Source organism: Physeter macrocephalus, chromosome 10 (genome assembly GCF_002837175.3).
Source record: "Physeter macrocephalus isolate SW-GA chromosome 10, ASM283717v5, whole genome shotgun sequence".
In the NCBI taxonomy this organism is placed as follows: Eukaryota; Metazoa; Chordata; class Mammalia; order Artiodactyla; family Physeteridae; genus Physeter; species Physeter macrocephalus.
Genome location: NC_041223.1, coordinates 2,640,355 through 2,663,353, shown reverse-complemented (window position 1 = coordinate 2,663,353; position 22,999 = coordinate 2,640,355). Strand labels below are relative to the sequence as shown.

At 48.2% G+C, this 22,999-nt stretch overlaps 1 protein-coding gene across 4 annotated transcripts in view; it reads right to left on the bottom strand.

The window, feature by feature from the left end:
• The window catches only part of RPS6KA2 (ribosomal protein S6 kinase A2), a 215,722-nt gene that overhangs the window by 150,607 nt on the left and 42,116 nt on the right, over positions 1 to 22,999 (bottom strand). For 3 of the 4 annotated variants that reach the window (XM_007107822.4, XM_007107823.4, XM_028494766.2), the window contains exon 1: positions 20,255 to 20,458. The exons of the other annotated variant lie outside the window; for it this stretch is intronic. In XM_007107822.4, the coding sequence (XP_007107884.1) occupies positions 20,255 to 20,353 (99 nt within the window). In that variant the 5' untranslated portion in view covers positions 20,354 to 20,458. Of the gene's footprint in view, positions 1 to 20,254; positions 20,459 to 22,999 lie in introns of those variants that run through there. 4 annotated transcript variants of the gene reach the window in all.

The window sequence follows — 22,999 nt, the reverse complement described above, 5'->3', positions numbered from 1 at the left end:
TAGGGAGGGCGGAAGGAAGACGCAAGAGGGAGGAGATGTGGGGATATACGTATACGTATAGCTGATTCACTTTGTTATACAGCAGAAACTAACACACCATTGTAAAGCAATTATACTCCAATAAAGATGTTAAAAAAAAAGATATAACCTGGACACAACACCCACCTGGAAATCTGGATGTCCAGGCAGGGTTGGAAAGGGCCTTGAAAGGTATTATTATATTATTGTATTATTATATTATTGTATTATTATTATTATATTATTATTGTATTATTATATTTTCCAATCATGGTGGGATGATGGGGTTAACACAGAAGTCATGGCACTTATGCCACAAATGATACCATCAAGAAAATGAAAAGACAACCCACAAAATGGGGGAAAATATTTGCAAATAATATAGCTGGTAAGGGACTTGTATTCAGAATATAAAAAAACTCTTACAACTCAATAATTTAAAAAATCACCTACGGGGCTTCCCTGAGGGCGCAGTGGTTGAGAGTCCGCCTGCCGATGCAGAGGACACGGGTTCGTGCCCCGGTCCGGGAGGATCCCACGTGCCGTGGAGCGGCTGGGCCCGTGAGCCGTGGCCGCTGAGCCTGCGCGTCCGGAGCCTGTGCTCCGCGACGGGAGAGGCCACAACAGTGAGAGGCCCGCGTACCGCAAAACAAAAAACAAAAAACAAACAAACAAAAAAATCACCTAATATTTTTAAAAAGTGATCTGAATAGATATTTCTCCAAGGAAGATGTGGCCAATAAACACATGAAAAGATGCCAGTACCACTAGTCATCGGGCAACACTACCCCAAACCACAGTGAGACACCACTTCACACCCACTAGGATGGCTCCAGTCAGAAAGGTGAGCAGTAACAAGTGTTGGTGAGAAACTGGACCCCTCAGTCACTGCTGGGGGGAACGTAAAGTGCTGCAGCCACTCTGCAAAACAGTCTGGAGGTTCCTCAAAAGCTTAAACATAGAGTTACCATGTGACCCAGCAATTCCAGTCCTACCCAAGAGAAATGGAGACATGTCCACACAAAAGCCTGTTTACAAATGTTCACACCAGCTTTAGTCACGGTAGCCAAATAGCGGAAACAACCTAAATGTCTATCAGCGGATTCCTGGATAATAATATGTGCTATGTCCATGCAATGGAGTATCTGGTGATAAAGAGAAACACCCGCTACAGCGTGGATGAACCGTGGACGCACTGTGATAAATGGACGAAGCCAGTCACAAAATACCACCTGGTCTATGATTCCATTGATATAAAATGCGCAGAATAGGCCAACCTATAGCGATTAAAAGCGATTAGCAGTTAACTTGGGCTGTTGGAAGGAGGGGCAGTGGATGGAGAAATGGAGGGTCACGGGCAATGGGTCCAGAGTTTATTTTGGGGTGATGAAAAAGTTCTAGATTGTGGTGATGGTTGTACAGCTCTGTGAATATACCTTGGCACTGTACACGTTAAAGGGGTGAATTGTATGGTATGTGAACTAGATCTCATAAAGCTGTTTATAGAAACAAGAAAAAAGTCATAGTATTCAAGGGAACTTAGGACAAAACAACTACTGAGGTGATTCAAAGGAGAACTTTCTTGGTACCTTTCATGAAAGTGCACATTAACAAAACGAAGCAGCGTACACGCTTCTCATGTATCTGATTTTAATTCTGCGTCAGTTCTCAGGAAAATTTTTGGAATTTTTCACAAAGACAGCGCCCCCCACACCCAGGAGATACTGGCTGAATGTATGATGGGCAGAGTCTCCCAGGACAGAGCAAGAGAATTTAGGGTGGGCATTTAACACATTCTGGAAACAGAGTTTCCAGGGTATAGACAACCCTCCCTTAACAAGGGTATAAAGCAACCACTCACAGTTTAGAAGATGGATAACTTTAATTGTATGTGGTAACAACAAGCATCTCTATATCCAAGAAAACGTAATCCAATTTGGTGCTACAAAAATAAAAAAATGTTTGGCTCAAAAGTCTCACATCTAATTTAACAGTCTATCAGTACATGGAAGAAAAAAAAATACCCATCCAGAATTTCCAGTTACAGATTCGGAATTATTTCCGTCTGTGAGGGAGATGAAATCAGGAGTAACTTTTGAGTCTTGGGGAAAACATAACATTTTGCCTACCGTTTAGATCTAAAAGGCATATGAAAGCAACGTCCCTGGACCCCGCACAGACAGAGGTCACCCTGCAGCGCTTGGTAAGAGGGTCTGAGGGCTTCTCCCCATGAGCCTGACAGAACGCTCCCCGACCCCTTTCCAGTCCTGCTCTGTGAGCCAAGACTTTCCCAGTTGCGGCCGCTCTCTTGGATGGGGGTGTTTATCCTGTGTCCTCCACAGCTGATACACAGTTAGACGTAAAGTCATGTTTATTCGCAGATCCAAACAACCAGGATGCTAAGGACATTGTTTAAAAACAGAACTTTTATGAAAGAGAAAAATGAACTAGACGTGAATAACTAAACAATTTAGGATCGGGGACTGACTCTGAAGCACAACGTCAGGACTATACAGTAGGGTCACAGCCCAAACCCAACCTGGTCTCTGCTGACATCTGGAGAGAGGAGAGCAGGCTGTTCTGTCAACTTCACTCTAGGACTAATGGGTAGAGACGATAAAGGGGACAAGGCTGCTATCTAGTTGCTTGCCTAGACTGGTTGCTTTTCAAACTGGGGTTCTCTGGGACCCTGGGGTCCTGTGATCTGGTCACAGATCGATGGGGGAGAGGGGAGGCCACAGGGAGGCCAAGACCCTCTCATCCCCTTGCAACCAAAGTGGCTCTTCTTCAAAATCTGTTTCATGTACTGCAGTTCCGCATGAGATGTTTGAAAACGGGGTTCCAGTGTAATAGACAAATGGAAAAACCTTGATTCAAATTTACTTTCAGGGTAATTACAGAAAGGACCCCTGAGCTGCTTGACCGTTAGATCAAATGATTCCATCGTTTTTCTATGATATGGTATTGTTATAGCTACGGTGCTGGACCACAATGTTGGATATTTATATTGATGACCTAGGAATATGGAAACATAAAGTACATTCTGAATTATCAAAAGCTTAATTTTATTCAGAGAAGTTTTAGTGCCAAGTATATTTTATTAATTTGTACTTATTTGGAAATGGGGAATTCACAAACTAGAATACTCATGTAATCAGAAAATATCCGTCTACACTCTTTCAAGATAAAGAGAATTTATTAGCTTTAAATCACTTATTCTTGTTCTCTTTTTCTATCCTTCTTACTCTTTTTTCTTCTTGTTTTAATTTATTTCTCCACTCCCTTCTTCTTACCATATCTCTTGCTATTTATTTCGACACAATATCTTTCACTACTAAGTAGCTTGCTAGAAACAGCAATACTTACTGGTAAATGTCACATAAAAAAGGTCTTCTGAAATGGCTCTGTGAGCATGAAGGCATTTACTACAGGGTGTGGCTTATCATTTAATAAATGTATGAAAGCAAGTCATTATTCTCCAATCAAGCAGTATGACACCACCACGGAAGAAAATGAAAAGGCTCTCTCTTTTTCATCCCTGTGAATAAAAAGATAATCAAACCAACACAGACACTGGTAGCAGAGTGAAGGGCAGGAAATTAATGTGAATTTCCTGAATTCTGAAGGAATTAGCTGTCCATCATTTATAAGCAAAAATCAAGGACACAATTCAAAGGAAAGAACTCATGACAGTTAAAAAAGATACAATCCGATGCAGTTAGGTTACACATTCCATGATGCCAGACACTTAGAAACGCACTGAGTACAAAGTCTGTGGATACTTCCAGGGTAGAAAAGGCTGCTTGCTCACGAGTCTTTATCTTATAGATCATACTTTTGTACATTGTTTTATATAACAAATTCTTTCTAGCAATTTATCAAAATGTGACCACTACAGTTAAAAGGTAGTGTTGGCAAAAATTTGGATGTAAAAGTATATGAAAAATAATGGCAAAGAAAACAATGTTACAGTGTTTTCACAAAATTTACTCTATAAAATGAATATATGCATATCCATTTTTACATAGTTATATGGCTGAATAATTTTAAGAGCAGGAAACTAAGTAATAAACAAAATACTCTTTCTAGAATCGATACCACTTCTATCTTGTTTTGAATCCTTATTTCCTTGAATTATTATTTACACAGTCTAGATTTTAGACTGGAGATAGTTATGACAAAGAAAAGTAGACAGAAAAGGAACAAAAGTATTCTTAGACCCACTAAACACACTGAAAGAATGATTGCAAACATAAAATAATACATTTCAGTTTTTAGCACAGAGAACTATATTCAATACCCTGTGATAAACCATAATGGAAAAGAATATGAACAAGATTGTATATATATACATATTATATATAATATGTATAATTACATACATATATAATAATATATATTATAACTTAATCACTTTGCTGTACAGCAGAAATGAATACAACATCGTAAATCAACTATACTTCAATAAAATAAATTTTTAAAAAACACATCACTTTTTTAATGAATAAAAAAATTTAATTTTAATGTTCCCAATTTGCCATCTCAATTAAACTGGAAAATCTGAAAAAAAGTCTTTCTACTATGTTTTGAAACATAAATTTAAAGGTATTATTATACTTTCCAAATAATGTATGTTATTATCCTATGACGACATGTCCCTATTCTTCACAGAGAGCCATTTGGCAGAATTCTATCTACATCTGCAAAACTGTTGAATATACCACGTATGTCCCTTCATCCAAATGAACCAACAACACAAATGCATCAGCAGGACCCATCCCCCAGGCAGAGATGCCAACAGGCTGTCACGCCCTCCGGCGACAAGTACAAGCCTCACTTGTACTTTCCAGTATCCTCATCCTGCCTCTCACTGGGACCTTTACCTCGGGACACAAAAGGTGAGCAAAAAGGAAGATGGGGACATGCCTCTTCTGTAATTATAAAGGCAACAACAGCACTGTGCTTTAGTGGAATCTGGAACCCTGGACCCGGAGGGGCTGGCCCCACTGGGCTCTCGGGTCCCCTGGGAGAGGGCCAGGAAGCATTCACACGCTCATTCCTTCACCACTTATTTTAACTGAGCACCTAGGTACACCAGGCACCTGCTACAAGGCAGCCCGAACCTTAAACACAATGTATAACCTGTAAGCAAATCCCCTTGTGATTTTTTTAGACAGAAAATGTCTTCAGGAGAGCAGTTTCCTGGCCAGTGTGAATAGAACAGAATTATCTGGTCTAAACGTGTTATTTTAGGTCTAGCATATATCACAGTGGTTAAAGGCACAAGCTTTGGAGGCAAATAGAACCAAGTTTGACACTTGATTCCTCACTTACTATCAGGATGACCTCAGTCAAGTTATTTGATCTTTTAATATAGTTGCCTCATCTATGAAAAGAATATAATTGTACTCATTTTTAGGGTTCCAGTAAAGAGTTATTTAGATAGTAAGTGTATCAGGACGATTCTATTTGCATAAGAGAAAACCCAAATCAAACTGGCTTAAACAATAAGTGGAACTGGTTGGATCACATAACCAAAATGTTCCAAGGTAATAAGGACTTCAGGCATGGGCTGATCAAGGCTCCAACCTCATTTCTCTACGGTTTTCTTGGCTCTGCTCTCCTCTCTTTGTTGGTTGCTCTGTAGGCTGGGTAACCTCCTGGTCTCAGAAAGCTCCCAGGCTCCATGCCTCCTTGTTCCTCTACAGCCGATGAACAAAGGTCCCAAGTTACATCCCATTTTGACTGTCTTGGACCGCACACTCAACTCTGAGCTAATCACCGTGGCCAGGAAAACGCCACATGCAGTGTGCGCACTCATAAACACACACACACACACACACACATATAGTTAAAAACATACGTACATAAAAACTTAAATATTTATAGAGAGCTGATCATTTTAATCTCCAGGTTGTCAAACTGAATATTTCAAACTCATCTTTGCTGAGAAAGAAAACTTGTATTATTTAGTTTTCAAATGGTTCAGACCCCTTCACCTTAAAACCTATAAAGTGCATGAAAGACCTGTTGGCTGGAAAAATAATAGGCATTTTAATCCTGATTTTGTCTCTACTTTTTTTCTCCCAGATGGAAGAGCTCTGGGAGTGACAGTATCTGTCACTACTTCAGTGGCAGATGTGTGTCTGGAAACACGAAATGCACTTGAACGGTAATTACGGATAACCACGTCTTTTCAAACACAAAGGTGAGTTGCTGATGCTGACATACGACTGTAAAATTCATAGAACATGTTGGTTACGAAGAATTCGGGGAAGCAAAACAAATCCTTGTTAAGTTGCCATTCTGGATTCTTTCATCACAGACATTGTAAAAACTCTATAAAATCAGTCCTGTGGGCTCCTAAGAAATGTTTTCCACTGTTGTGTGGATGACAATACAGTACCTTCCTACATTTCCATAAAGCTTTAAATCGTTTCAAAACTCATCTTGCCCCACCAGTGGGCCAGGGATGTCCCCGCTGGGCTGGGGGAAGGCACAAACGCGGATCTCGAGAGCGGGTGGGGGGTTGTGCACGGGCAGCCAGTCACCCAAGTACAAGCATCCTCTGAGAGCAGGGCCACCTTGCTCTCCCTACCTGCTGCATTTGCTAACTGCAGGAGAGACACTGTGAATTCATGAAGCATATGACTTTGTGTCCAAGGTCCCTTTCCAAATCCTGTTTGTTTTTTCCTCTAGTTTTTCTTTGCTGTTCCACCCCTGGATGCCAGGCTCTGCCCACTAGTCTCAGGGAGGGCTTGGGGCGGCAGGAGGGACGTCTTCGGCTGTTCCCCGAAGAAGGGCCTGGAGATTCCCGGTCCTGTCCTGCCGTGTCCACCAGGTATGACATAAGCAGGGAATCCGCGACTCCAGTATTTCTGGTACCTCGGCCATCTGCTGACAATGCTGGGCCTCCCTACCAACAGTGCACTGGCGGAATCCAGAATCCTAGCTCTTCTTTAGAAGGAAGATTTCACATGCTTCTGGGTCCCCTACAGGAATGTAGCCTTCACCCCAGGTTCATGTTCTGGAACTTTCCACACCTTGTGCCTCAGCTACAAACAGGGCAAGGGGCCCAGAAGTGAGTGGCTCTGTCTAGGATCCCTGCTGGCTGCTCGCTGACCCTTTCCTCTTGACTGTGTCTAATCCTATGACTCTAATTTAGCCAGAAACAACTTTGGGGAGTCCACAGGTGACACTCCGTCTATTACAGGGCTAGGCGTGTGCTGCTTTCAAGCTCGGGGGGTGAGGGCGGCCAGACTCTACCGTTTGGATGTAACTGCTTCCCACATTGTGGTGTTTCTCCCTAAGCGGCCACCTCAGATCTCCTCAATGCCAGGCCCCCTCCTCAATGCACCTTTCTTTCTGTGTCTTTCCCACCTGCCCCTGCTCCCTCCTGGCCTCGGCTGCCGGCATTCTCCCCGTTTCTTTCACTCACCCTTCCCCTCCTCTCCCCTTCTCTGTTTCCCCCCTTCTCTCTCCTCCACTCCCACTCCTCCATTACCTTTCAAAACTAAGTAGTAGTTTGGTGTTATCAGGGCTCAGAGAGAAGGCTTAGCCACAGGAAATGGAGCTGTCCATTTGTATTAAATTTTCAGAACCTTTCCTTATACTTCAAGCCTTTAGTGAAAAGTATGCACCTGAATTTTCTAGGTTGGAGGGGAGGTTTGATTTAGTGGTCAGGAAAAAGTCCAGTCCTGAAATGTGAGTGCCTCTGCCTGGAACCCTGCACTTTAAGGGGGATTTGTAATTTTTTACTAATGCTTCTGATGTTGTATTTAATAAACCCCCTGATTGCGGCACGTCAGGCTGCCGCTGGTATGCAGGACCCTGAGACTGGTGTGCAGGACGGGAGACGGGCGTGCGGGACCCAGAGGCCGGCGTGCGGGACGCAGAGGCCGGCGTGCGGGACCCAGTGGCCGGCGTGCGGGACCCAGTGGGCCGGCGTGCGGGACCCTGAGGCCGGCGTGCGGGACCCAGTGGCCGGCGTGCGGGACCCAGTGGGCCAGCGTGCGGGACCCAGTGGGCCGGCGTGCGGGACCCAGAGGCCGGCGTGCGGGACGCAGAGGCTGGTGTACAGACTAGAAGCAGGGCTGCAGGAAGCTAGGACTGAGTGTTGTAAACAGATTGCAGTGTAATGGGAAACATGGAGTTGTTGTTTTTTTTTATCTAAGTGCCCGCCGGGGCCCATGGACAGGCCATTCCATCTATTCCTGGCTAGATCCCTGCAGGCAGGTATTGTACCAATTTTCAGAGGAAACTGAGCCTCGGGAAGGGTTAGCTGGCCACCTGCCAAAGTCACACAAGTACTAAGTGGCTGAGCAGAGACAGAAACGTGGGGTCTCCTCTGACCCCAATGGCCGCCTGTGTCACAGGCAGGAACAACCTAGCTGGCTGTGGTGCAGGTCAGGGTGAGGGGTGAGGCCAAGGCAGGAGAAATAACTATACGTCACTGGCAAAGGCTAACCCCCTGCACAGCCGGCAACCAGTAAGGCACCCCTGTTTCCTGAGCGGGGTCGTCTCAGTCACGCTCCCCACGGGGTGGCTGGAGCTCCTTCTCAGGGCCGGGGGCCGCTCGGGGCCAGAGACGCCAGGAAGACAAACTGGACCCTGCGCTTTCGGGCACCTGCTCCCGGGGTCCCCGGAGGCTGGCCATCCTTCTCGCCCTGCTCCTGCCTCGGCCCGGGGCGCACGCCCAGGACGGCGGAGCGGGCGCAGGGATATCGGCCCGCCAGGTACAGGGTTTGGGGGCCACAGGTGGGGCCGGCCAGGGCCTTCCGACAGGGGCGCAGGCTCACGTGCTCCGTGGGCCGCGAGCCCAGGTGTGGTGCTGGGAGCAGGGGGCGCCCAGCCGGCCGCTGCGTCCCTAAGGAAGGGGCCCGAGGTCCCAAGCACACAGGGGATCCTTCAGAGAACCAGGCTCCTCCTGAGAGGAGGGCACCCCACTCCGTCTCGTGAGCCGGGGCACAGTCGTGGGCTGGTAGGCTTGAACGTGAAATCGCGCATCACAAAACTCAACCGTTGGGAAGTCAAAAGCTTTTAAATGTGACTAGAAATGGCTTCAAGATGTCGTAAAAGCCATCTTCCTGGAATTAAGCCTATTCCTCTGTAAGCACCGGCTTTTAAAATAAAAGCCCCCTTGACTGTTCTCATTTTTCAGTTTTTAAAAATTGCTAGTATTCAAACATTTTGAAATTTCTGAATCTGCTTTTAAAAGGTTGACAGTTTCTCACCCTTCGAAGATATTTTACTGCTTTAAAATTGTTTAAGTGGGGAAAATGGTTTCTTTTGTTTTTCCATACTCTTTCCTGCAGGTGACACTCTCTCAGCTACACTGTGAATGCAGATGAGACATTCTTTCTATGGAAGATTCTAAATGCCAAGCAGCAGACCTGCAGTGTGTGAACCGCCGTAGGTGGGCCCAGCTCCAGCGGGCGTGTGCTTGTGTAATGGCTTCTTAGTTACTTCACTTCTACAGAGGTTTCAGTCCGCCCCAGTTAGTCTTAGGTCAAGGCCATTTCTTCCTACTTTTTAACCCTCTAAACCCAAGTCCTACAGATAATCTCCAGGCACACGGTGAATGTTCAGTTAATACCTAAGACAGAAGTTCCGAAAAGACCTCCACAGGCTTCACACGCGTTGACCCAGAAGGCGCGCACCACAGAGAACACGCGTGCGGGACACGGCAGGGCGGGGGTCCTGACAGCCACCCACAGCTGCCCCTGGACACGGAGCCTCCGGAGCCGAGCCTGACGTGTCCCGGACCAGCCACAAGCCGGCTAAAGAAGGTTTTATGCAAAGGCACGCAGAGCCACGAGGCTCGGCTCGGAGGCCGCGCAGAGGTGCGGCGGTGTCCACACAGAGGACGCCCTCAGAGAGGACAGGGGTATCTCCCCAGCAGCGGAGGCGGCACGCAGCCCCCGGACCCGGCCGGGCCCCGCGGGATGGTCGGTGATGCAGCGAACGTCCTTACGCCCAGAACTTGACGGAAGTGACAGAGCCCAAGCCGCCGGGAGGAACTCTTCTAGTGGCTTCTCTGCCCAGCCCCCTCCTCTGGAGACGGGGTGTGATGAGCACGAACCGCCCTGGCAGGCCCCGACTCTGGCAGCGGGCTCCATGCCACCCTGGGTCACGCGGCAATGAATACTTGTCCCCAGTTCCCACAGCTCTCCCCTGTCCAAATCCAAGTGCTGCAGGCCAGAATCTTCGGAAGAAAGTGATGGCCCTGAATCTAAGCCACGGGTCAGCTCGGGCCAAGGGGACGGCCAGGTGGATGGGCGTGGGCTGCCACGTGCCTGAGCGGCAGGCGTCACAGGAGGGAGGGCGTGGAGGGGGCCGCAGACGGAACAGGCTGGGTGGAGGGAAGGAGGGGTGTCGCGGAGGGGGACAGGGGCTCCGCTGCGCTCACTCAGCTGGGTGGAGAGTGGGGGCGTCGGCAGGACTCACAGGTGCTGCTCCCAGACCCCCGCGATGGTCTGGGCAGATGTCCGTCCCCCCGCTGAGTATAAACCCCATCCTCGTGCACACACACAACGACTCCAGCCGGTTCACTCTGACAAATCCGCCTCACTTCCTCACAGCCACTGCCGGAGTCCACTGTGGCGAACCTCAACGACGAGTCAGAGAAGGAAGTGGGACACGCTGATGGAGGCGTAAACGGGGCTCAAAGAACCCCAGCTGTCCTGCACGCCGACCCTTCACAGACGGGCTTCAGCATCTTCTGACCAGGTGGAACATTTTTATTCACATCTCTGTCGGGGTGGACTCTGCAAAGTCTTAATTGAGTCACACATCAAAATTCATGCCTTCGGGGGCTTCCCTGGTGGCGCAGCGGTTAAGAATCTGCCTGCCCAAGCAGGGGACACGGGTTCGAGCCCTGGTCCGGGAAGATCCCACACGCTGCGGAGCAACTAAGCCCGTGCGCCACAACTACCGAGCCTGCGCTCTAGAGCCCACGAGCCACAACTACCGAAGCCCACGTGCCGCAACTACTGAGCCCGTGTGCCCCAACTACTGAGCTCACGTGCCACAACTACCGAAGCCCACGTGCCGCAACTACTGAGCCCGTGCGCCACAACTACTGAGCCTGCGCTCTAGAGCCCACGAGCCACAACTACTGAAGCCCACGTGCCGCAACGACTGAGCCCGCGCTCTAGAGCCCATGGGCCACAACTACTGAAGCCCACGTGCTGCAACTCCTGAGCCCGTGTGCCACAACTACTGAGCTCACGTGCCACAACTACGGAAGCCCGCGCGCCTAGAGCCCGTGCTCCGCAGCAAGAGAAGCCACCGCAGCGAGAAGCCCGCGCGCCGCAACGAAGAGTAGCCCCCGCTCAATGCAACTAGAGAAAGCCCACGCACAGCAACGAAGACACAACACAGCCAAAAAGTAAATAAAGATATAAACAAATTTATTTTTTTAAAAAAGAGAGAGAACGAAGAAGGGGAATCCTATTAAAAATATAAGTATATATTAAAAAAATGCATGCCTTCTCTTTTCTGCTGAGATCTAGAAATACAAAGTCACGCCCAGCCTCACGCTGCTTCTTGGGGTTCTCTGGGGTGAAGGCAGGGAGCAATAATCGCTACCTTGTTCCAGCAGCCCATCTGCCCTGTTCCCTAACCTGATTACAAACTAAGCAGGATGCAAGAAGCCGAAGGTGTTCTAAAAAGAAGTGCCCCTTTCTGCTTTTTCTAGTTTCTTTTTTTCTTTACTTTATCTTCAAAGTCAACCAAACAGAGTCACCGTAGCAAGTCAAAAGGCAAGAGTGCCTCTCTCCCGTGGCCCCCTTGCACGCTCAGCCTGGGGGTCTCGGGGCACACAGAGCCCGCCCGGCCGCCCAGCTCTTGAGGCTCATCTCTGCCGCTGCCCTCCCCACCTGCGCTCCCAGTCTCCCTCCCGCCAAGGCTCTCCAGAGCACCTTCTCCATCTGCGTTCTACTCACTTTTCAGAATAAGAAGCTTTCTTAATTTTTCATTCTTAGAAAGTGATTGTCCACACTATATTCTGCATGTTAACTATATATATGGAGGTTAATATTGTATCTAATATAATATTATACTAGATAAGACAACTAACTTTCCTTAGTTGTGGAAAGTTTGCAATTATCCTGGGCCAAAAGTGTTAAAACTGGGACCTGAATAAGCGGTTACCTAAGCAGTCACTAGAGCATTTCCACCGTAGGCATTCCAGAGGAGAGTCTTTCAAAGTAAATCCCTCCATCCCTTTTCCTTAAAGATCTGACCGCACGTTTTAAGGAGTAAAAGCTACCTCGGGCGGGCTGGTGTGGCCTGGCTGTCCTGACGCAAAGAATGTCACAGCTCACGTTGACCGCACAGACACGTCAGAGAGGTCCCGGACTCGAGGTCTGGCAAACATTCCACCCGAAAATCCCAGGACTGATGATACGGCACACAGATCACCCCAGGGTGTGACGCAGATTTTTCAGAGCTTTTCAGTCTTATTCAGAACCTTCTTTTCTTGGGCAACAGGAGGAAACACGCAGGCCAACAAAGTAAACACTCCACTGATTGGTGTTTTTGATTTAACGTAGGAGAGTAGACTGGCCAAGAGAAAAAGCAGTTCTTCTCCCTAAGAAGCCAGATCATTTCCACCGGTTCCTCGGCCCCTGGCTACAGGGCTGACACCAGGAACAGCATGAACCTCTCTGCTTTACAAGAGCTGCTGTTTCCATGAATTATGTTTAAAGTGACAGCAACATGGATGAGAGCATCAGTCCCAGGAATCTCAGCGTAGCTACAACTAGGAAAGCTAGCTCCGTGGTGACAGTACTAACTTGAAACAGATGAGTCCTCAGAAGCGTGAGGGAGAGGAGGCTGGCAGAGGAGGAAAAGCTTTCTTCCCCCATAATGTAGTGCAAACCCCCTTCCAGACGGGGTCCAATCAAAGCCAGCTTTGTGTGACATCACAGAATGCCAAGGGCAAACTCTTCCCTGACCAGGCCCATTTCACCTTCGAAGCATTTAATAACCCGAGGACAGCATTATCACAGGGGAACCCCTGTTTTGTAGATGAGGAGACAGGAGCTCAAAAGCGTGAAGTGGCCTGGTGGGGCTGACAGCAAGAGCACGAGGGAAGTGCCGGGGGCCAGGAGATCCAGTCACATCCAGAGGAGGGAGCATGGGAGCCCTGGGCTGGGGAAGGGGGCCCAATGCAGGGCGAGGGGAAAGCATCTCTGCCTGGCCCACGGGGACAGACTCTTGGGGCTCTTAGGGTGAGGGCGGCCTGCAGACCCTAGGGACCTTTGCAAACCAAAGCTCGTGGAGAAAGACTGGCTGCTGAGCGTTTGCTGGTTGGAATCTAGTAGGGCTCTCTGATCAGTGGTGTTCCTGGGACCCCCGTTAAGGGATCTCAAGGAACACACGCAAATTACTACTAATAATAGGTACTGCTCAAGAAAAATTATTCTGGCACTTGTTAAAGACGGCGAGGAAGACTTTATTCAAGGGACCACTGCAGTGGGGTTTGCGGCAGGGGGAAGAGATGGAGCTCAGACCCCATACGAGAAGGACACGTGGGGATCTGCAGCCAAGGGGCAGGTGAGGGGCGGTGGGGTAGGGCAGTTCCTTCTAAACTGAGCTGAAGGCGGGTCGGGCTCATCTCTCCTCACCTGGGGATGTGGGGATGGGGAACTGGACCAGATATAGAGGGTGACCAAAGGCCGAGGACGGGTCGGGGTGCTCTCTCAATCAACTCAGCAGAATTCTTGCTACACCGGGTTTTGCAGGGCCGGCAAGGATGACGCAGAAGCCCAAGGTCCGGCCGAGTTGAAAAGAGGGGCCGGGGAGCCGGGCTAAAGTTTGAGGGAGGAGAGCTTTGTCAGCGCGCGTCTCGGTGGTTCCAAACACTGGCTCTTGCCCACCTGGTGATCGACCACAGTGATGCGGCCACCGCAGTCACCCGCATACCCCAGGCGGCAGGTTCCCAGGTTTAAGTATAGCTGCGCCGCCATTACGTATCCTTAGCCAACTCTTCAGCAGGAAAGGCTTCCTACACGGCTGCAAGTCAGATACGATGACCAATATTTTATACTGAATACATTTGTGTCTGAGCCATTTGCTTGATTAAATCACACTGTAGCTTAACAGACGATTTGTTGGTAATTCCTACTTGAGTTTAATTTAATAGCTTTTACCAGTGAAAATATATCAGCAAACACATGACGCTGGGGGAAAAATACAACACAACAGAACCCAGCGTCATTGGAGATAAAGGCAGAGCATTCTAGAGAATGCTTTTAGTGCTACACTGGCTTTACTCAGTTCACAAGCACAGAAGCTTGGACCAAAGATGAAGAGCGTTTCTGGCTAAACTGCTGGTTACCAACTGCATTTCCTACAGAACAAGCTCACCCCCAGCCTCCCTACATTTGAAAGGAGCACTGCCCACTGGATCCCCGGCTCACAAGGCTCACACTCTTGACCTACTGCTCAAGCCCCTGGTCTCGCCCTGCCTCAGTGTTCCGACGCCTCCTACCCACTTATAAATTTGCCACATCTAGGAAATCGCCCACCCAGCATGCAAGAAACAGAGTGAAATCCTGGGTAAGCAGCAAATCAGATGATGTGGACAGATATTCCAGTTTTTACTTAGTGTGATTTCATTTTATTCCTGTACTTCTGAATGCATGAAAAATATACAGAAATAGTCTTTGCTGCATCGGGGTGTGTGGTGGAAGACACTCAGAATGAATAGGTCAAAGAGGTGGAGAAAAAAAAGGGTGAATCTATGAAACAGACTCACAGACAGAGAGAACAGACTCGTGGTTGCCAAGGGGGAAGGGGTGAGGGAGGGATGGACTGGGAGTTTGGGATTAGCAGATGCAAACGATTATATATAGGATGGATAAACAACAAAGTCCAACTGTAGAGCGCAGGGAACTCTATTCAATATCCTGGGATAAACCGTAATGGAAAAGAACATGAAAACGAATGTGTATATACATATATATATATATATATATATTTATGTATAACTGAATCACTTTGCTGTACAGCAGACATTAACACAACATTGTAAATCAACTATACTTGAATAAAATAAAATTTTTTAAAAAGGAGTGAAGTAATATTTTGGGTTGTCTTTTCACATATTTTTAAATAAGAAACAGTACTTTGGGGAGTTTTCTTGGCTGTAAGGAGAGAAAAGTATGTAATGAAATTGCAAAGATAAGGCAGACCACAAATAAGGAATTAAGTCTAGTGTCTTCAAAACAGAACAAAGCATAAATAAGCAAAACAATAAGCAAATTAAGTATTCACTAAAATGGACTATTTCTCGTGGTCTTCTCTGACTTTTTGTTGTTGTTATTGCTATCCAAAAGCCCAACAAAATCAAGATTAACACAGAATTTCTCTGGGTGCATTTACTGAAATTACCTGAAAATTATTTTAATTAGAAATGGTTTTCCTGGAAACCTCCCAATATCATGAAGAGCTTACCAGTCAAGGACCAAGAATAAGCTTGAATGTTTAACTTTCCAGGAAGTTTTCTTTCTTTTTTTTTTTTTTTTTTCATGCCCGGAGCCAACACTGCTCTATTTGCTAAGAGTCCCTTAACATTTAATTTATTAGGATACCATGCTTCCTTTAAAAAGGGGTAAGCAATTGAAATATATTCATGTGTGCACATGTGCACATAGATAATGCCTGATTATCTGTGAGCGTTGGAAATCGGAACAAATTGACAATTGACGCAATCAGACCACTGAACTCCAATGATGCCAATAATTTCGCAGGACTTAACACCCTACATAGCGGGCTTCCATTTACGTGTTTGCCTCTCTCACTAGATGTTAAGTTCACTGAGGGCAGGGATCAGACCTTTATATCTCAACTGTTTTGCACAATGCACAGGGTATACACTAAAAACTCTGAGTATGTAGCTAACTGAGCTAATAAATAAATGAAATCCTTCTCCACTCAACAGTTTACCACTATCAATACCCCAGAGAGAGGACTTGTCTTTTGTCCTTCTCACTCACCCCCAACTGTCTTTTCAGTAAAAATGTCAAAACCAGATGAAATGATCCGTAAACAAAGAGAACCAACTTCCCGTCTTTGGTGATAACCTCAAGCAACATAAGTGTTCCCTAAATGAACCGACATTGAGTATTGATACGTTTAGCAGATTGGTAGATAAAGCTTACCCCGAGTAAACGATATCACTTTTCACTAATTGAAACCCAATATTTTCTCCCAAGCCTTTCCTGGCCAACCTCTCTCAGCCTTCCCCAGCCCCAAGCTAGGCTTTGGAGTTCGCTCACACTTTGGGGGTTTTCCTGGGCTACTGAAGGGTGAGTAGGCAGGCTTCCTTCCCAAAGCTCTGCTAGGTCAGGACGTTGACGCTGGGGCAGGTCCTGACCCTAGAAGCAGCCTGAGCTCTGGATGCCGCGGCTCCAGGACCTGCACTGTAGTGCATTCTCGGATCCCAGGGTGACAGGCGAGATAAGGAAGAGGAATATCACCATCCCAGCCAGATGACGGACCGGGGCTGTCATCTTAGCAAACGGGGCCAGTCCTATCGAGCGAAACAGGCTGGAATCCAGCCTGGGAGGGCTGATCTCTGCCTTTTCTTCCCTAAGGCGCTCAGCAAGGGCGCCTCAACGATTAATTAATTACCAGGCTGGGAGACAGCACAAGCCATGGGTTCCGCAGGCCGTAGGGGCAACCTCAGGTTCAGACAGAACCAGTAGACACTGAACAATATGAAAAATATCAATAAACTCGGGAAATATTTTATCAATACCCATAGCTAACAATGACTGATTATTGATTTCATCATCCAGACTCCATGTTAATAAGCCTTTACATATGGTGGTTCATACTCCTCATATTAACCCCAAGAGGTAGGAACTATTACCATCCCCATTTCACAGTGGAGAAAAATGAGGCTTAGGGAGTTTAAGGAACGGCCCTGCTGTGAGAGGTAAAAGTGAGAATCCAATTTTAGAAAATCTGATGCAAAGCCCAAATTCACTTGGAACTTTCTAACCTCCAGAAAAGGTTTTCTAGAATAACTTTAGGTTATGAAGCACATTCCAGAACATCCCCTAATAGAGTAGTTTTCTTTTAAAACCTGTAATAGCCTTCATTCGTGCATCATCTACCACTTGGTAAACTCCAATAACCACGCAACCTGAAATGGCTAAAATTAATAACAAACGGTACATGCTCTTAGAGTAAAGAACTCCCTGTCAAACATTTTAGGAGCATAAGCAAGTCATTTTGCTTCCCTGGGCCCCATTTTCTCATCTATGAAATGGACAGTTAGATGAGGCAATGGTTACACCTTCTAGAGGTACTATGGCTCTCAGGCAATGCTGTCAATGACCTGATATCAGAGCTTTCTCGGGGGTGAGGGTCTGGCAGACGCTGAGCCCTGAAACCATTCTAGGGCATGCACATAGAAATCTGTACAAGACATCCAAGTTGCCTTTAGAAACCCCCAAGATCATCCTTGCCAGAGTCCAAGATCTAGCCGTCTCAGCTGCTGCAATGCTGATACACTGTAAAAACATTTAAGCTGTAATTCATAAACTGATTCCAAATCTGATCAAACAACCTGGCTTCTCTGGTGGTTAGAGCTGACCAAATGCTGAGTTCTAGATGGGAAAGTCAAGTCAAATTTAAAAGCAAGTGTGAAACACTAAGCCTCTCCCTAAAAGTCTTTTTGACCAAGATGATACTGTTCCAACCTTAAAGTGAGTACTGTTACTTTCCTGTTAATATCACTAGATTTTGAATGTAAACAAAACAAAAATTTTCAAAGTCTCTGTGTATATTTTAAAATATAAGTTTCACAGAAAGAGTTTAAAAATAACCATGCTTCTTTTCACAAAATGAGTTATCTTTTTCATTAGTCCAGAGAACTACATACATATCCCTGTTAAGTACTTTATATGTCCTATTTCTCAACCTCAAATTATTGACAAACCTGCCTCCTAAATTTCACAATTTTTGGTGAGTGCTTCTTGGTCTACAATCTGCTCTGACTATACAAACGAATAGACAGGCTTCTTTGGGAAATGATGGAAGGTAGCCGGGCAGGAACATGGAATTTACTGGACTGAAGCACAGGTCAGTCAGTCACTGATTCGACCCCCCACTAGGTGGAGGTACCATGAGGCCAGGGCTGCTACGTCTTATATTTTTTGGACCTACAATGCCCAGAAAAGAGCTGCACACATAGGAGGTTCTCAGTAAACACCTGCAGAGTGAATTAGTTGTTCGGTTTTCAGCGTGATTCTCAGGTTTTGTTCTCAGGGTTTTTCCTCCCTAGCAGTAGAATGAGGATAGTAACACATGTCTACCTGGATTTTCACAAGTATCAACTGCAAGCAGCTGCTGAGAGCATCTGCAGAGAACAGGGCACTGTATCAGCGCTGGGCTTCTTTATCAGAACTTCTGTCCAGCCCCCAGCACAGGCACCTGGGTCGGACGAAGTGCTCACTGACCACGTGCTGACAGACTACATTTCTTCCTCGTCAGCTTGACCTTCTGCATAGCTGATGGTTTATTTATAGTTTTATTTTGTATACAGAAATTTTATTTTCACATCGAAGCAACTTCGTTTCTAAGCAACACTTGGTTCCTATTACATATATTTTTTGAGGCACTTCCACAACCCGGTTCTCCTTGCCGAACCAGAACACCAGAGGTGAGTATATCGTGCTGAGAGGGTTCCTGACCCCACGGGTTTTTGCCAGTGTTTACGCTCCTCTTCCTAAACGACTCCGGGAGTTTACTGCCTCGCCTTGACAAGGACAATAAATGGAAGGAGACAAGGAGCTGAATAATAAACTTGGCATTTCGATGAATAAAGACATACTAGGTATAAAGGTGAATACTCTTCTGAGTTTCTATTCTTGTCCACTTTCGTTTTTTAAGTGCCTGAGACCCAGGAAAACGACTTATCTCAATGAACTTATGCTTCATCTCTGTCAGCATGAGGTTTAAAGCAAGCCCTCCTCCACAATTTAATTAATAGTTGTATTTGTTTGAAAGATATGTTTTACCCTCAGAAACCTAACCTAGTTCTTAAAATTCTGATTTAGTGATACCATTAACAGAAACTTTTTAAACAAGTAATTCCCTGTTGCTTTCATGTCTATTCCTGAGCTTTGCCTAAAGCCCTCTTAATTGTTGCAGAACCCGTGCCTGTATCTAATATCATGGCAGCCAGGACAAAGAAACTCAAGATGAAAAATGTGACATTGCTCCAATTGATTTGACTTCGTTAGAAAAAAACACATCAAAACCTCCATAGGTGCCAGCCTTGTGGCACAGGCGAGGGCAATGTCAAAAGAAATCTCTAGGCTGTGTCATCAGCTCCCACCCCTCCCCCCAAATCCCACAATGTCTTTTTTTTTTTTTTTTTTTTTTTTGTACTTAAACGTGCTTCACAGTTTGGTCATCTGTAGATTCAACCATGTACTCTGGACACCGGGATGAAGAGAATAAGATGTGATTGTTGAAATACAAAACACATTACAGAACCGTCCACAGATGACTTGGAAACCTGAAGATGACATGATGCAGGACCCGAGAAAAGGACACTATTTTCAGGGTCCTCTGGCTTTCGGGACGAATCTGTATCAAACCCCGAGCTGCAGAGATATTGCATCAGGCATTTTACTACTGAGCGCCGTTTCAGACTGGTCCAAGTAGATTGTGTTGCTGCCTTTTTTTTTTTTTCTTAATCCCTTTTTGTCAATTCTACGCTGATTTCAAATACACGAACAATCTACACTACATGGTAGTATTTGTGTGGCTCTGGGTCAAGGCAAAATAAACCCGATCAACACCAGCCTAGGGTGGGGCTGGGCAGGTTCTGTACTTGGGACTTCTGAGGTGCCATAGCGAGCGACACGGGCTGAAAAGCCCTCCCCACCCGGAGCACCCCTGTGGGCACTCAGGGTGACTACCCCAAACCCTGCGCAGAGCGTGGAACAAAATTAGTTAGAAATTCAATGGGGGCCAAGTTTAGTCCCTGTTGAGGACCCGAGGACCGGTCCAGTTATCAGTAAGTCCCAACAATAACGTTCGGTTTTAGGAAAACCGGACCAGCTTTCAACTTTAACTCCCTGACGTGGGTCTCTGGGTGACCGTGCATGTGACAATAGGAAAGGGCTCGGGATGGCCCCAAGACCCGCAGCATCCTCCAGGGCGCGGCGGGGACCTGGGTACCTGCGCGCTCAGAGGCGAGGGCATTTACCTCGAGTCGGCTAAGACTGGAGCTCTTGGAGCGCGACTTCTTGCGCAGGTACACGGAGAAGAACCTGCGCACGGTGAACTTCTTCATGCTCAGCTCCATCGCCCGGCGCCCAGCCGCGAGGAGCCGCAGGGCCGGAGGACGCGCATCCCCGGCGCATCCCAGGCGCGCGGGGTTAGGTCCGCCTGCGGGCGCGAGCGGCCGGGAAGCCCGGCGCAGCGGCCATCGGCACGGGGCGCGGGCTGCGGGCACAAAGGGCAGGCCGAGCCGGCCACGGCGGCCGGGGGCCCAGCGCTCCCTCCTCCTCCTCCTCCTCCTCCTCCTCCTCCTGCCTGCGAGGACCAGCCCCGGGCAGCCCCGCCCCGCCCCGCCCCCAGCCACTACTGCCAATCAGCACCTGCTGCCCCGCCCGGCCCTCCGCCACTACCGCCAATCAGAGTCCGCCGCCCCAGGCTCTTCCTCCTCCTCCTCCTCCTCCTCCTCCTCCTCCTCCTCCTCCTCCTCCTCAGGCCCAGGGCGGAGCCGGCCTCCTCCTCCTCCTCCTCCTCCTCCTCCTCCTCCTCCTCCTCCTCCTCCTCCTCCTCCTCCTCCTCCTCCTCCTCCTCCTCCTCCTCCTCCTCCTCCTCCTCAGGCCCAGGGAGGAGCAGGCCCCCGCCACTACCGCCAATCAGAGCCCGCCGGCGCTCCCAGCCACGCCCACCTCCTCCTTCTCAGCCACTACCACCAATCAGCGCCCACCGCCCTACCGCCCCAGGCTCTCACTTCTCCCCCCCCCCCCCCAACCTCCAAGTACTCGCTCTCTGAGGCTCTGCCCCGCCCACTTCCCCCTCCGCCAATCAGCGCCCTCGGAGGCGCATGCCTGATGAGCCCGCGGAGGACTGCTGCGCCGCGCGGCGCGGGCGGTGAGGCGGATCAGCTGCGCCTGTCGCTTGCTCTCTGTTCTACTTCGTTGGCCTGTTGGGCTTCTTTCTAGCTTGGGTTGTCATGTTTTCTTTCCTTAAAGCACGCATATGCAGACTTTGGAATCATGCTCTTCTGTGCCGGACAAAACTTTAATTGCTGATTAGCAAACACTTCTAGAACATGGAACAAAAGGGTGGACGGGTGCACCATGAGCCTGCACACGTGCGCTCTGCACCTCTCCTAGCCCCTTGGCCCCTGCGGCCCTCTTCTTGAGCTCGTCCCCGCGGCCCGGGCGCCCGACCTGGGGGGTCTGCCAGTCCTTGCCCGGGTGATGAATGGATCCCCACGCAGCCCGGGACGCCGGCAGCCAGCTGGGGAAGCCTCCCAGGGCAGTGTTTGGAGAACAAAGACACATCCGTTCTCCATGACCTCCGACTCCATGTATAGAAAATTATCCAAACGGATGACTTATCAGGGCCTAAACACAGTGTCCTGAGTCAGGGTTCTCAGAAACCAGCTGCAAGGCTGCAGGGGATTTGCCTTAAAAGGGAACAGCCTTTGTTTTTCTTTTTTTCCTAGAAATGCTCACCAGAGGGCTGTAGGCAGTTCCAGATTTGTGAGCTTAGGACTCTGTGCAGCCTTTTCTGTTTTCCTCTTGTGCATTGTCCACGTATTTTTATGTTTAAAACAGGGCCAAACAATCTCATTAGCATACTGCCACCACCCCCTGAAAAGTCCAGAAGCATTCTTGCACGCGCTGCTGTGTGCCAAGTACTGCTTTGCTAGGCAGATTGTGAAAAATCTACACGTCATATCATCCCTTGGCTTAATCAAAGGTCGCATTAATACTTGTGTCAGGCTATCTTTTGCTAAAGTTGAGTAAAGACAACGGATGCTCCCAGATAAGAAGTGGTAAGTTCATGCTGCATCTGGGTCAAGAGGTGAGGTCAGATAGTCTCCCTGGGGTTTAACGGTGGTAAGCACAGTTTAGCATCAAGATGCTGGCACTGCCATTGCCTTGCTTGATGAGCCTGAGCACACTTGCATGTTGTGTGTTCCCACTATGCACCCCTAAGCTGAAAATATGCCCCAAACCGGTTCCTGCTTCCCGCAAGGATTCTTCTGCTGGAGGGCCATTATCCCTGCGCTGGGAATGAGCTTCTTACCCTGGGTCTCCCGCCACCACCACTCAGGTATCCCAGCTCTAAGCAAACAAAGGCCAGGGCTGTGCCATGTTACTTCTCTGGAAAAGACAGCAGCTGACGGACATCAGACATCGGGCTGGTCACCTGCTCCAAGAATGAGGAAGAAGCCGGCTGTGGGTAGATGGTACAACTAGTCAGAGACAGGAGTATGGTTTGTCAATGATGCTAGCTCAGGGGCACCCTGCTCAGAGCAATAGCCTTGGGGCAGGGGCTTCCCTGGTGGCGCAGTGGTTGAGGGCCCGCCTGCCGGTGCGGGGGACACGGGTTCGTGCCCCGGTCCGGGGGGATCCCGCGTGCTGCGGAGCGGCTGGGCCCGTGGGCCGTGGCCGCTGGGCCTGCGGAGCCTGTGCTCCGCAACGGGAGAGGCCACAGCGGTGAGAGGCCCGCATACGGGGTGGGGGGGGGGGGCGCGGGGGGGGGGAATAGCCTTGGGGCAGGCTTGTGTTTTACCAACAAGAGCATTTTGAGACTTCCCTGGTGGTCCAGTGGTTAAGACTCCACACTCCCAATGCAGGGGGCCTGGGTTTGATCCCTGGTCAGGGAACTAGATCCCGCATGCCGCAACTAAGAGCCCATACGCTGCAACGAAAACCCGGCGCAGCCAAATGGTAAATATATATATATATATATATATATATAT